The sequence below is a fragment of the Halichoerus grypus genome, chromosome 15 (assembly GCF_964656455.1).
Source record: "Halichoerus grypus chromosome 15, mHalGry1.hap1.1, whole genome shotgun sequence".
Taxonomy (NCBI): Eukaryota; Metazoa; Chordata; class Mammalia; order Carnivora; family Phocidae; genus Halichoerus; species Halichoerus grypus.
Window position 1 is genome coordinate 31,935,402 of NC_135726.1, and position 14,964 is coordinate 31,950,365.

Sequence of the window (14,964 nt, forward strand, 5' to 3'; positions counted from 1 at the left end):
GTGATGAAAAGTTAATGATAATGTATAAATGCCAAGCCACACTCACCGACTTTTGGAATAAAAATCTGTTAAGTGTTGTCTTCATTTGGGGGTAAGAAAGGATATTCTATTTAATAACAATTCCATAATATAAAAAGTCAAGTTCCAAAAGTGCATCTTGAAGTTTATATTTACATCCTCAAAACAAAATACAGCTTAGAAACTCTGCCTTATATTTATATAAAATATATAATATACAAAACACAAAGAAAACATACCTGGGATGATATCATTGATGTGCAAGAGAATTGTACTTTCAACACTTGCAAAACTACAAAGCTGCACTCCATCAAATCTGCCATCCCAATTCCCAATAGGATTATCCTAGAAATTAAGTAATAGAATAAAGTTGTAAACCCTTCTCAATAAAACATGAGTATGAAAATCTCTATTTTCCAGAAAATGATCTTCCAAAAGATTTTACACTGGCCAATTTTAACTATTTTTCCTAAAAGAGAAAAGAATGTACCAGAAATAATTGCCACAGTAATAGTTTTTGGTTTGTTTGTGTTTATTTGGTTTTTGTTTTTGTTTTGGTAAAAATGAGATCCAAGAATAATCAAGTTATAGTAAGCTCATAGATGAGCAAGAAATTGAAAGTATTGGTCATGCTTTACTGGACAACAGATGCTAGTCTACACGGTAACACCCATTTGCATAGGAAGACTTATTAATAACACATTGTTTCACCCAGAAATCTGCCCCCAATTAAGCCTAGCTTGTTCTAATCACTCCTACACTCCCTGAGCACTTAAGTATTCCATTTGAACCCCTGTATGCCGTTCTATACATAGAAAATCAATTTTTTATTTTTCTTTTGACATTGTAGGGATATGCAAGAATTCCCTCTGAAATAGATTTTTACATTCAATTCTTTTATATTCCAATGTAACACCAAGTAGTACAGTGCTGTTCACCGAGCTAGATTAAGAGATGGGCCAGTCAGACAACTGCCCTGAACACCAATGTGTACAACATGCTGTCATCAGAAACAGAAGTAGATGAAGAATACTGCATTTGCCAGAACTTTCTTTTCAAAGAGCACACCAGAGGGGTTTGGAATGTACACTTGCACAGGCCAACTGAAGGATAGACAGAGGCGGGGGAGAAGCTGGTGGGGCAAAGCTCTAGGCAGCCTGCCCCGAGTAAACAAGATGATCCTCAGGACTGCCATCTAAGAAGGGGGAAGGCCTACAGGGCTTTTACCAAGTATGAGGCCCAGATGCCCGAAGCAAGAGAAACTAACCCCAATGACCAATGGCCTTCTTTTCTCCAACCCTCCCTCTACCCAGCTCACAATCTCTCCTCTAAGTAAATATTAAAGGTGTGCTTTATCATTAGCTATCCTGAGGGACCCACACAGGATAGTGTGGTCCTAAGTCTCTAACTTTTCACAGGGCAAATGTTCAGTAAATGTTTGTCTAAACAACATAGTAATGTTTGTCGAACTAAAGGGTATCAAATAGAATTTCCTAGAATTTCCAAGCACAAGATAAACTGATGCTAGAGCATTCATACCCTCCCAAAAAGTATGCCTGAGTAGGTAAAAATAATCACTAAACCCATCATGAGACAAGAGTCTGTTAGTCATGGTCTCTCCTAACTCATTCTAGTGTTTAATAATTCTGTATGAGTTACTTCTTTCTACCTAACAAACTCTTGTCCATAGTGCCAATCTGTAATAAAAATGTTCTCAGGCTCTTTCTTCTCCCTCTCTTAATGCCCACAGGTAACATTCAACTTGTCATATTATGTTTCCGTTATGAACAAATATGATTGCAAGATAACATTAAAAATGACACAAAACAATGAACAAAAGGACAAATATTGTAGGATTCCACTTACATGAGGTACCTAGAAAAGGTAAATTCACAGAGACAGAAAGTAGAATGCTGGCTACCAGCAGAATACTAGCTGAGAGGAGTCATGGGAGTTAGCATTTAATGTGGACATTGTTCCAGTCTGGGATGATGAAAAGCTCTGGAGATAGGGGTGATGGTTGCACAACAGTGTGAATGAAATTAAATGCCATGCAACTATAAGCTTAAAAATGGTTAAAATGGTAAATTTTATGTTACATATATTTAACCACAATGAAAAGAAATAAGGAGATACTCTAATCATCTTTTCCTCTAAAGCAATGTGCTCTTCCTCTACACACGTATTTTCCATAAATGATGTTTACACTACTCATTAAAATAAGATCAGCCAATAAGATTTTGCAAAATACCATAAAAAGAGAATCACAGATTAGGGGGGAAAAGAACAACCTTTGCAAGATAAAGAAAAATAAGACCTCAGATAACACACTTGGGTGGGGTTTTTTGTTTTTGTTTTTTTCTGTTTATTGGTCAGCTATCATAGAGCAAATTTAAGGACTGAAACATTATTCCAGTTTATTCAAATTGGAAAAAAGAGTAAGTGTAACTCTATATCTAGACTCCTGTCCCATACCAATGTTCCTTTACCAAAGATAAATTAGAAGATGTTTTTAAGTTACTCCAAATTAGTCCATTTTAAATATTCAAGGTGCTTAATTTGTACCTAAAATTGGTCATAAAATAGATATACCCATAAAGATAATATACTCCAAAAGTTTCTTACCATGTCCACACCAACAAAATATCCTAAGCTTTCTTTTCCTGGCAAGACATCACAGAATATAACTGTGCCAGACTCTATAGTTTCTCCAAGCTTCAAAGAAACTCTGGAGTTTATTTCCAGAGGGGGAAGTTCCATCTGCATTGTGTCCCCTGGACCTGCAAAATCACTTTCCAATCCATTGTCATCATCTTCTAGGATTTCTAGCTTGTCCAACGCAACAAACACTCCACAGTCTTCATCACACTGAAAAAGCTGTTTCCCTTGATATATCCCATCAGTGAAACCTTGGCCACGACCTTCTTCCTAGTTTTCAAATGAGAGGGAAAAAAAATGATTGATAGATAAAGAGATGGAGAAAGATGATCCAGAAGAAAAAAAATCCACTCTGGGGATTTCAGGGAAATCACTGGGAAAATTCTAAATGACACATACAAAAAATATTATTATTAGCAGCTGCTACTGAATTTCAAGTGTCTAAAAAAGAATAAAGAAGCTGTATGTGATGCTGAAATACAATTAATTAATTAATTAATTTAAAATCATAATTCCACTGTGAGAGAGCCTGGCCAGATCCTACACTGTGATTTGAACAATAATTTTGCCGTCAAAAGAAAAATTCACTTTAAAATAACGGTAACATTAGCTCCATTTACTGAGTACTTACTATAGGCCAGCCACCCCGGTAACTCTTGAATCAGCCTATCACAAAAACACTTCAAGGTATGTACTGGTTTCACTATTTTACAGATGAGGAAGCAGATTTAGGGAAGTGGCTTGGTTAAGTAAGCTGGCAACCCGGCTAGTAAATAGCATAACTGGGATTCAAATCTCCAACTGTTTTACAATCACTGCTTTAAAAACTTTAATCACTAAATAAGGCATGAAATCCTATATGCAAGAATGTAAAAATGTAACTGACATTTAAGTTCTTGAGAATTAATATTAATTTTGGAAATGTATCACAGAGTTCTTGGTTCTCTCTTTAGTATAAACAAATTCCAAGACAATTTTCACATATATTATGAGGGACGACCAAAAGCACGTTTAAATCGCTGCACCTTATTTTCTAAAATCTTAGAGCTACATTACATTACTTAATACCACACACTAAGAAAAACTGGGAAACCTACAGATGCTAATGTCACAAGATAATTAACAATTTGTGAGGTGAGTAATTCAGTTATAACTGGTAAAGTTCCCCATTTTTAAAATAGACAATGTTAAAATTTCTAAGATTTGAAAGCCTTGAATAATTACACGATCTATGTGTATTTCCTACCATAGTAGGTTGTTTATTAAAAAGTTTTCAATGTATCGTCTTTGCATCATCTCAATTTATCATTAGAAAGTAAATCCTAAGAATTATGAATATTAAAAATTACAGAAGATTTCTGGAAAAACTTTTTTGTTATATTTAAAGGGGAAAAAAAATACATGTGGGCATACAAATATACACAGAAACACACACACACAGCCCACTAAAACAGTTTATCAAACTTACCAGTAATTCTACTCCAAAGAATATTCCCGACACTGTCCTCTCTGCTAATAAGGGTCCTCTGAAGCGCACAACTCCAGGAAATTTTTCTTCCCCAGATCTCAGCTGTACTTTCACATGGCAGCCCACATCTATCTGGAGGCCTTTACTTAGTCTGTTTCTGTTCTTAAACAGGCTGAACCTCTCTTCACAATTGGTAATTGCCAAAAGCAACTCTGTGAACTTTTCATTTATTTCTACAACATCCTTTTCATCAACAAAGAGAACTGCGTGTGGTTGCTCTAAAATTTTTAATCCAATCTGATTTTTCTTGCCTTTTGCAGAAGGAATCCTCGAGTGCCCCACAGAACGATCTTGGATATACTGTCCTATACTCCCCTTTGGTACTTTAAGGAGCTTTTGTGTTTGTTTGTCTGTAACACTGCATTCTTGAAGAAGCAAATAAAAAATCCGCTCTTCCCAGTAGGGTGAAGTAACTTTTTCTTGGCTCCATAAGCCTGAACTCATTGTGACATTAACTCCAAAACATTAACTCAAAAAAAAGGGAACTACTAAGTTTGTAGTAAAACCGCAAAAGATAAATTCACTGGCAGTCCCAAAGCACGTTTTTAGCAATTTGGTGTCCATGCTGTAAAAAGACAGCAAAGCAAAATGCCTGGAGGACAAGCAAAAAGAAACTTTACACTTTATTCTACATGAGCTAAAATTAAGATTAAAGATTTCTTAAGATCTCATTCGATTAGTAAAAACACACACATAAATGAAACCTCCAAAAGTACCTAGAAAGGTTAAAAGACATACATTACTTGTATCTACCGTAATTTTGCATCTTTAATTAAGGAGATCCAATTGTAAAGTGTCTTCAAAGACAATACAATAATGTTTGTTTCCAAGGCAATGAAATTTACGAAACTAAATTCGAGTAACAGATAACATTATATACATTTTTAAATATATATATATTTTTAACTTTAAAAAGTAGCATTTTTAACAGATCCTGCCTAACTTAAATGAATAAGTTGCTCTTTTTGGCAAAACACACATAAATCAAAAAGGCTGTTATTTCTGTACACACCATTTAAGTAAAAAGTTACCCACCATAATTATTATGATAAACATCCTTTATAAAAAAAAAAATGATCAATCATATTCTGAAACTTTAACCACGATTCATTTATCTGTGTTCCATATTTTGATAATGGATCATTTATTTGCTCTCTGATCCAGTTTCATCTCCTTCATCATGTACATTTTGTCCTTAGGCAAATGTTAATCATATTAATCAGAGCCATCATCTAATTTCTCAAAATCTCAGATAATATAAATCTGATTATAGTAAAGAGGTCTTTAAAAATCAATTTTGTAGCCACTAAAACTTGGACTACGTAACAAAGAATATAACTTTAATACAGTAACAAATACAAAAATTTTTATACCACAATTTTAACTATGTTATCCTAGAAACGAATACAAAAAGATTATTTCTTTTTCAGTTTCAAATTTTCACCTAAAATTTTTACAATACTAATCTTTCACAATTAAAATAGCCTTCTCAGGGCGCCTGGGTGGCTCAGTCGTCGAGCCCTGCATTGGGCTCTGCGCTAGGCATGGAGCCTGCTTAAGATTCTCTCTCTCTTTCCCTCTCCCTGTGCCCCTCCCTGCCCCCCTCCCCAAAAAGAAGGATGGAATAAGTAACTGTATTTAGAAACCAAATGGCCACACTCATGTGACAGAAAATACATAAGAACTTTTTTTTCAGTAAGATAATTATTAAGATAATGAACTAAATCTTATTTTGATTTGATGAAATTGTATCGTTTTTAACCATCATTTAAAGTAGGGTTGAGAAGGCTATTTTTTTTATTATTAAAAGATTTTATTTATTTATTTTGACAGAGAGAGAGAGGGACAGTGAGAGAGGGAACACAAGCAGGGGGAGTGGGAGAGGGTGAAGCAGGCTTCCCACTGAGCAGAGAGCCTGACGTGGGGCTCGATCCCAGGACCCTGGGATCACGACCTGAGCTGAAATCAAAAGTCGGACGCTTAACCAACTGAGCCACCCAGGAGCCCTTCCATCCTTCTTTGAGGTAGAGGTATCCATTTCCATTCCATTTCACAGCAGCAGTTGAGAGCACTATCATATTTGTCTATTTTATTCTTGGAATTTAGAAATAAGTACTTCTAAAACTAAAGAACCAAATTTTAAGTTTAATAATTTAACGTAATGATTAAATAATCTGGCAAATCTACACATGGAATGCATCATTAGATAATGAAGTACTCTAGAATTGGTCGAGTTTTTGTTAAAGGTCTGTCCCTCTACAACCCAGAATGAGACATGTAAGTTACCCGAGACAGGATAAAAAGTTTGGCATCCCTTTAAACCAACATTATTGAAATATCTGTGCAACATTCAGTAAAGGCAGGGGCAGAGCTGGTGTAAAGTGATTTTCTCTCTCTTTTTTTTCCTTTCTTTATAATGTGTTTGTCTTAATTCCACTTGAGGGCACTGTCTACTTCAGCAGGAAGAGAATCAGTTTATATTTGCCACTTACATAAGACACCTGTGGAAACCCCTATCTTGGCACCATTATAAACAAAATCCCTCATGAAGGCTACCCAGACAGAGACCTAAACCCTTAAATTGGCTCTACTCCTTTAAAGTACCAAAATGAAGTATGTGTTATTTCTGACTAAAATTCTTCTCAAATGTCAACAAGGAAATACTATTTTCTGAATCATCGAATTATCAATATGAATATAAGCTCTCATGTGATTCTCAAAACGCAAAGATGTTTGTGACTTTGTTAAAAGGCTTGACGTTATGCTTTCTGAGTTCCTGTGTCTGCTTTCTACAGATTTACAGTCCCTGATTTTCCCTTGCAATCAGCCATTTTCCGTGGTTTCCTCCAGGGTGCATTTGACTCATTTTATGGCCTTGTTGCTTTCCACCTTACTTACGGCTTCTGATCAGTTCTGAGAAGCCAGGGGATGAAATATGTTTGTGTGTTTAAAAAAAAAAAAAAAAAAAACACAACAATAACTAAAGAGGTATACATAAACTCTGAACAGCCTTTTAGGAGTGAAGTGCAGAAGTTTTACCGCATGGACTTGTTTGGGTTACTCCCAGGAGGTGGAGATGGTCACAAAGCAATTTCTAAAAAACGGAGCTGCTTTGTTCTCTTTCTAAATGTATTTAAATATTTTTGGCCAAAAATTGCTTTTCAAGTATGGTAACTCTATTTAGAAAAGAAATTACTTTTTAAAATTCCTAAAAATTACACCTTCAAATATTAAGAACATCCTTAAATCTTAATATTATATGCCCATGATTTCTACTCCATTGGTTCCCCAGCTTAACAAGTCATGTCATGATTTAAAACAAAGCCCACCAGTGGATAATGAAATATTACCAAGACAAAACTAAATTACTGTATGTAATGCATTAGGACACTATTTTAAATGAATTTGATTACAGAAGTGTTATTTGCTAATCATTTAAGAGACAGTCCACAGTAAAATTTAATATAATTCCTTTGGATTATAAAAAAGGTGGAAGGCAACTTAACAATCATTATTAAGAACCACAGTTTACAGTAAACACACAGGAGCAGCTTTGCTCGGACCTGCGTTAGCACAAGTGGGAGTGAGCTTCACATCAATAAAAGCAGGGGTCGTGTTAGACCACTAGAAGAACCAGAGCAAAAGTTTATAAAACATTTAAAAAGCATTATCCAAAAATAAAAAGACTGTGGCCTTTCCTCTTTTAGAAAGCACACATTAAGAAAGAATAAGTTTGGAATTACCGTATTAAACACTGATTCTCATCACTGCAACTGATAGTTCGAGAAAGGTGAATGGGGAACTTTATGACTCCAGAGCTATACAAGATAATAAATTTAATGGCCGTGAATATCTCAATATACTGCCATTACAGCAGAAATAGGTTAATAAAGAGACTTCCCTCCTCTGTAGAAATGAATAGAATGACAACGTTCTTCTTTCACTGGGATATGCACAACAGTTAGATTAAGTCTTAAGAACCCCAAGCAATAAAAACTAAAGACGATATGGGAAAGATTTAAATGACATTGTCAATGAGTTCTTTATCAGTCAAGGTTTGTTAGTTTGTTTAGTATTTTTGTGCACTCAGCACAGTGTTAGATGCTGAGAAGTACGGCAGATTTAAGATATGATAACCGCCCTACTTTATGTTCTCTTACTACCTTTCAGGTCTAATTGGTTTAAAATTGCCTCTAATAGTATACTTCACTTTGAGTGTAAATATATCACACATGATTCATCTAAATGCCTCTGCACTTATTTCAGGCTGGAAAATTGAGTGATTATGAATATCCTGATCATTACTCTAAGTACTGAATGAAAATTACCAAAGAGGTGGAATGCAATGATATATTTAACCCTAAACCATACTGAACAGAAAAGGCCTTTCCTTTGACGACATTCGAGATGAGGGAATGGTTCAGGGTCACAAAGACTTGAAAATACATCTGGTTATCTGAGCTTGTTGAGGGTCTGGATTCTGAACAAATCAGAGTTTAACTGTATTAAAATAAAGCCATTAAACCAAGATGAAGGTTGAAAGACACAAATATTTATCAGTTTCCTATCAATGCAATGAAAAGATGGGTCAAGAAATATGTTTTATACAAAAATATTAAAGGTCAGAATTACCACATTCTAAAATATAATATACAGTACACATGAACAGCATTAGCTACATACAATTGACAATGGTTGTCTAGAAAATACAATGTCTTTTTAATTCTCAGGCTATCAGGTTATACTGCTCATAGAACCTCACTAGAGAAAACAAAGATAGGTCTAATTCAAGAACGTTTTTGCATCTTCTCAAATATCCCAACTTGTACTAAAAACCACACGAGACTATCTAAATCAGAATAAAACTTACAAGACTAAAATTCTGCCCCTAATTATAAAGGCGGCAAAGAGACAGGGAGGTCAGCATGAATACCAAAGAAAGAAGACACACAGGACTTTTTCCAAAAGCTTCTAGATGGCTAGAATAATCACCATTTTAAGGAAGAATCTCTCTCACTAAAAGAACAAGTTGTTATACCACTAAACAGCTAAAAACAGAAAAACAGATTCCATGACCAGAAAAGAGAGTCAGCTTTATCCTTCCTCACATACTGTGTCCCAAGCGCACAAGTATTCCGTCCCTAAAACAAGCGGGATTTATAAAGTTAAAAAAGAGTCTGGCTCCTGCATCTGCATGTATATTCACGGCGGAAGAACAAGGAACCCCAAAGTCTCCGCAGAGTTAAGCCCGGCCACTACACTTCCAAACTGGGAACCCCTCAAGTCCTTCATCTTTGTATTTCCAGTGCCAAACCACTGTCTGACATGTAAGGGCATTCAGTACGTGTGAAATGAATGAATGATTTGGTTAACTCAGGTGATAAAAGTGAAAGCCAAAATTCCATTTCCTCATCCTAATTGTTTAAGTGATTAAAAGCATATCTTCCAGGTTAAAAAGGAAAAAAAAATATATATATATATACTACTTCTCAGAATAAATGAAGTCATGGTTAATGTTTACCACCACTGCATTGTTACACATAGGAGAAGAAACAAGACAAATTTCACAATTACCAAAACAAGTTGTTTTGAGGTTCATTTGAAACTGGTTTCCTAGATCTTCACATCATGTGTGATGCCCATAAATTCTGTGTAACCAATGAAAATACCTTGACAAATTTAAGAAGAATGTGTGGAAATCAGGAACAAAATACTCATCTTTTGATGAATAGGATAATTAATCCTTTCTCTCTTCTTATGATAAGGACTTCCGTAAGTCAAGCAAAATCACAGTTCAGGCATGCCAGACCATGAGAAATCACTGCTGCTGAATGTTTGTTTTACATAATAGTGCCCTGGTTTTATCAGCTCTTCACAAAAGTTACCATCCACAGGAAGGCTTCTTCACAGGAATACTGTAACATGTTGCAGCAGAACATTAGAGAATGTTCTGGGTGATATCAACATTCACAGTACGCGAACTTCCACAAGAATTCCCAGCAAATCATTTTCTCCTAATACTGTTCTAGTTCAAATCCACCCACTACCCAGTGGGGAATTGGCAGCCTAATCCTCAGGGCCATTCAGTCTACTTGGGGCGTGAGGGGGTGTGCAGAAAACCAACACTTGAATGAACACCCTCCCTCAAGGCCTGGGTTTTTCTCCGGGAGCCAATGACTGCAAAAAGAACAATCTTATTAAGATCTCTATTAGCCCGAATTCAAAAGCAAGGTAAGGAATGCTCCTTAGCTGAGCTAAGGATCCAACTTTCCAGGGAGACCGGGGAGAGGATGGGGGCAGGGATGGTGGGAGCTGAGAGACTGAAAGGCTTGGTGGCTGGAAGATGACAACCATCCTAAAACATGCAAATGCCACAGGGTGGAATAGAAAAGATGCCAAGTACATGAATAACCGGGCAGCTGACCCAGCTGAGAAACAAATTCAGGAACACTATCTTCTGTCAAGACTTCCCGATTTCCCCACAGATCGTTAACATTATAAAGAAAAACAAAAGGAAGGAAAAGAATACCTCGTTTCGACAGAGCGCACCTTTCAACTAAAGAACTCCAGGTTGTTGTAGAAGAGCATCCTCACCCTGGAAAGGGGGAAACTGAAAGAAAAAGCAGAACACGCCATTAACGAGGCCAGAATCCCGACTGCTCTTCCTGGACAGGAGCCACAAACACCCCCAAACCGACCGATCGATACGCCCCTCGGCTAGGAAAGAGGAGATACTACAGCCCAGGGCTCTCGAGGCCAACGGAGGCCGTCGGGAGCCGGCCAGCGGCCCGCGCCTCAGTTTCCGCATCTGTAAATGGGGGGGCCGGCGGGGGAGACGGTCTCCTGCGCGGCTCCCACCCCAAGTCCTCTCTCTTCCGGAGGTCCCGGCGGCGGCGACCACGCTCCCACGTTTCGGGAGCCCTCTCAGGAAGCCCGGGCGGCGAGGGAGCGGGGGGGGAAGCTCCGGGGGTGGGGAAGCCCGGGCTGACGTCAGCGGGCTCAGCACCCCCGCGGGCCTTGCCGGCTCCGGGCCAGGGAAACTAACGGGCCGGCGGCGAGGGCCCGACGGCCGCGGCGGCGGCTGGAGGCGCCCCGAGGCCGGGGAGGGACGCCCGAGGGGACCCAGCCGTCCGCTGCTCGCCGCCTCAGTAGCCCGCTCACTCACTCACCTCGGGCGGCGGGGCAGCGCCCCTTCCCCAGTGTCGCTAGCCCGCGTCCCACTCCGGCCCGGCGCCCCACACCCACCGCCTTAATATTTACCTCCGACGCGCGGCCCCGGCGCAGCCGAACCTGCTACCTGGGCCCGCCCCCACCTGCCCCGCCTCCGAGCCGCCCGGCGGGGGGAGAGAGGGAGAGCGGGGGCGAGGGGCCAACCGCCGCACTAACCAATCGTAGCCCGAGATGCGTTTCTGTGCACGCTCTGATTGGGCAGCCCTATAACAGACCTTCCTCCAATGGCTGCCGGCCCGGAGCCGGCTGAAGGGACTTTCCGCTCCGTCAAGCTCGGTCGAGCCAAAGGGAAAGCGGAGGGGAGGGGAGGTGGAGCGGGGGAGGTGGGCGGGGAACTCTGGCTGATTGGACAGAGGACTGTGGGTGCCGCGTTACCATTGGCCGATACCGGAGCCGGGGCGGGGCGCTGTGCTGCTCCCCGCTCCACCTCCCAGGCCCGGGTCCTGGCTCTCGGCTTAGCTGTCAAAACTCCTGCGGGGAGTTTGGGGCTGGGGTGACACGAGCTGGGAATAGGATTTCAGGATTCCATGAAAAAGCAAAGCTTTAGAATCAGACTTAAGTTTGAATCCTTTGCGCTTTCAATTAGTAGCCTCGTGACGTGAGGATCTCACGACCACGCTAAGCCTCAGTATCCTCATCTGTAAAATGGAGATAGTCATCACCTGTCCTACAGAACGGTTGTGAAACACCAAACACCATAGGTAAAGTTCCCGATACACAGCAGGAGCTCAGTCGTATTGAATCTCTTCTCCTCCTCAGATTCGGCCCGGGACCTCTGCTGTTTTGAAACCTCTGTTGCCACCTATCCCAGTTTGGAGGGAGGTCCCCCTAGGGTGGCGAAGACGGGATTTCCACTCGCTGCTTCACTCAGCTCTGTACCCCTGGCCACCAGCCAGGACTTGGGGTGTAGTTAAGGATCTTTCAATTAGAAGGGAGGTTTCTGATTCCCAAAAGTGCTCAAAATATTTAAGGAAGTGCTTTTTATAATCAGTCCCAGAGCCTTGCCGCATAGCATGCCTTGCTGCACTGGATACTCCTGTTAATTAATTCCTTCTCCTTTGACATTTTAAGTACCAATTATAGGAGAAGGTGATTAATACTGAGGAAAGAAGAGGGGTGTGTGTATTTAATCATGAGAGGGAAAATTTCCCCAGTGGAAAGTGACATTTCTGAAGATCTGGGCAGTTTAAACCAGTGAGTACATAAAAGAAGTCACATGAGTGATTACTAACAGTACTAGTAAACAGGCCACCCACCTCCCTTGCCATAAGCACCCAGGATGAAATGGACATCTTTTGAAAACCTAAGCCTCAATCCACTCTTGTGTCTCTTTCATTCGTCCCTATCCTGTGTCCCAAGCTTCAAGGCCACAGTGCAGTAGAAAGCAATAAAATGGAAATCAACAGGCCTGGCTCACAGTGTGGCCTTAGGCGACACAGTTCCCTCCCAGGTCTAGATTCTCCAATAAAGTCAGGAGGACTCAGAGGTCACCGTCTGGCTGTCTGGGCGAGCAACTCAGCCTGAAGACTATTCTTGCTTGACCTATATGGTGAGGAGGAGGAAGGAGAAGAGGAAGTGGAATGGGAGAGAAAGAGTTTGAATCCTTTAAGACAGGGCAGTCTCCCTTTCCCCTGTTTGCCACACTGCTCACCACTCCCTAGTTTATTCACCTGGCATATTTCTCTCCTTTACGTTCTCTACTGGCCCCCGAAGGTCAGTTTGCCACCACAGGACGAAGATGTCTTCAAGCCTTTTCTGATGATGGTATTTGGTGCTGCTGAGCCCGCTGCTTTCTGTCAGAGCCTTGCTCAGTCCTCCTGTAACCCATTCCTTGAATCAGACAGTGTCAAAGCCTGACTTCATCCAAGAGATACTCTTCCAAGCCAGGCCCGATAAACAGGGCTTATCTCAATTACCATCTCCCATCAATTGGTAATGACTGCCTAGAACACTGTGTTGAAAACAATTCTAAAACTGTATTCAGGCTCTCAGGGAAAAGAGATGTCTGCCAGGGGATAAGATTGGGGAATAGTGTCATGGTGCTATTATTTACAATCCTTGCTAAGCCAGTCTCTCCTTTTACAGAGAGGAGATTAAGGTCCAGAGAGGGAATATAACTTGTCCCAGGTCACCCAGGAGATGAGCTGAGACCCTGGTTCTCCTGATTTCAAGTCAGGGCTCTTTCCAGCTCTGTTGAAACAGATTCTCCAACTGAAATGCCTATCCTCTCTGCTTTCCAATCCTCCCTTTGTTTCAGGCCTAACCAAAGTCCACCCTCTTCCAAGGGTCTTTGCAGATGGCTCCAGGCCCTGCTTGATCCCCTCTGTTTCTTCACCACCTCACAGCCTGTTCCACTCAGCCTGGCCTGGATCCACACAACTCCTGGTTGGGTTACCGAGCAGGGACCAAGAAACCCAGGGGTGTCCAAGAGAGATGCCATCCATACCCTCTGGCAGGGAAGGGCAGACCTTAAAGGACTAGCTACAAGATCACTGACTAAACTACGGAGGGCAGGGTGAGCCCCAGAAGGAGAACTGTGCTGAGCACACATAAGAGGTGGTTGGGCACTGAGGGAAGGCCTGTTTGAGGAAGTCACCTATAAGATGAAATAGGAAAGACGACTAGCAGCCAAGGGGGAAAGGGAGCACTTCCGGCAAAGGGAACAGGACTGTGCGTGACATATTGAAGGAACTGAAAGAGGCAGAGCACAGTAAATGTGAGCACAAGAGAGCCCTTCAGGTAGGGCCTTGGGAGTCAAGTTTTGGTCTTTAGCTTAAGAGCAGGATCCCACTGAAGGGTTTTAATAGGGTAGTTAACACTGATTCTAAACTGTCGCCCATAGCTCTCGTTGTACACAGCAGGAACCCAACAAAAAGCCATTGGATTAATTTGAGCTCTCTCCCCCAAGAGCTGGAAACCTGGTCACCTGGTAGGGACCTGTGACTTGGAGTAACACCTACCCAGGACCCAACCAAATCTCAGTAGCACAAGTAACGGTCATTTCTTAGACCCTGCTCCGTGCTCCCCAAATGGCTACCACAGGCTACCTCTTACTTCCAGCCTCACCAAATTCAGTATTTTAGGTCCTACTGCTTGCTCAGCACCTCCACCCCACACAGCCAAAAGTGAACTCCTGATGCTCCTCCACTCCCACCTCAGTCCTTCTGCCTTCCCCATCCCAGGAAATGGCAACTCCTAGCTGTTCATCCAGCTTCCCATGCTTCCAGCCATTTCCCCACCACTCCTGGGAATAGGGGCATTCAGAATAAGCTCTAAACCATGGGGCTAATGAATAAGCTCTGGACCACGGGGCTAACTGGACCAGGCGTCCCCACAGGCAAGGATACTGCATGGGCGCTTTCTCCCTACAGCCCAGCACAGTGTTTCAATCACTGGATGAGTGGAGAGTCCACCATACCAAGTATGTGCTTGTCTCTTAGAGGTGGGGGGTTGGGGGGGGTGGATCTGCAGGTACAACTGAACATTCTGTGTGGGGGCTTTTACTCTGGTCACCCTAAAGCTCTTTTTGA

The 14,964-nt window shown here is 41.1% G+C and overlaps 1 protein-coding gene across 10 annotated transcripts in view; it reads right to left on the reverse strand.

Annotated features, from left to right (window-relative positions):
- Positions 1-11,546, reverse strand: part of CYLD (CYLD lysine 63 deubiquitinase) — a 60,498-nt gene extending 48,952 nt beyond the window's left edge. For 3 of the 10 annotated variants that reach the window (XM_078062483.1, XM_078062476.1, XM_078062481.1), the window contains exons 1-5: positions 11,374-11,520; positions 10,734-10,814; positions 4,145-4,796; positions 2,644-2,946; positions 258-363 (exon numbers count right to left, since the gene is read on the reverse strand). In XM_078062483.1, the coding sequence (XP_077918609.1) occupies positions 258-363; positions 2,644-2,946; positions 4,145-4,648 (913 nt within the window). In that variant the 5' untranslated portion in view covers positions 4,649-4,796; positions 10,734-10,814; positions 11,374-11,520. Of the gene's footprint in view, positions 1-257; positions 364-2,643; positions 2,947-4,144; positions 4,797-9,778; positions 10,120-10,733; positions 10,815-11,373 lie in introns of all 10 variants that reach the window. The other 7 variants (XM_078062478.1, XM_078062477.1, XM_078062480.1 and 4 more) reach the window with 7 other exon arrangements.
- Between the last annotated feature and the right edge of the window lie 3,418 nt (positions 11,547-14,964).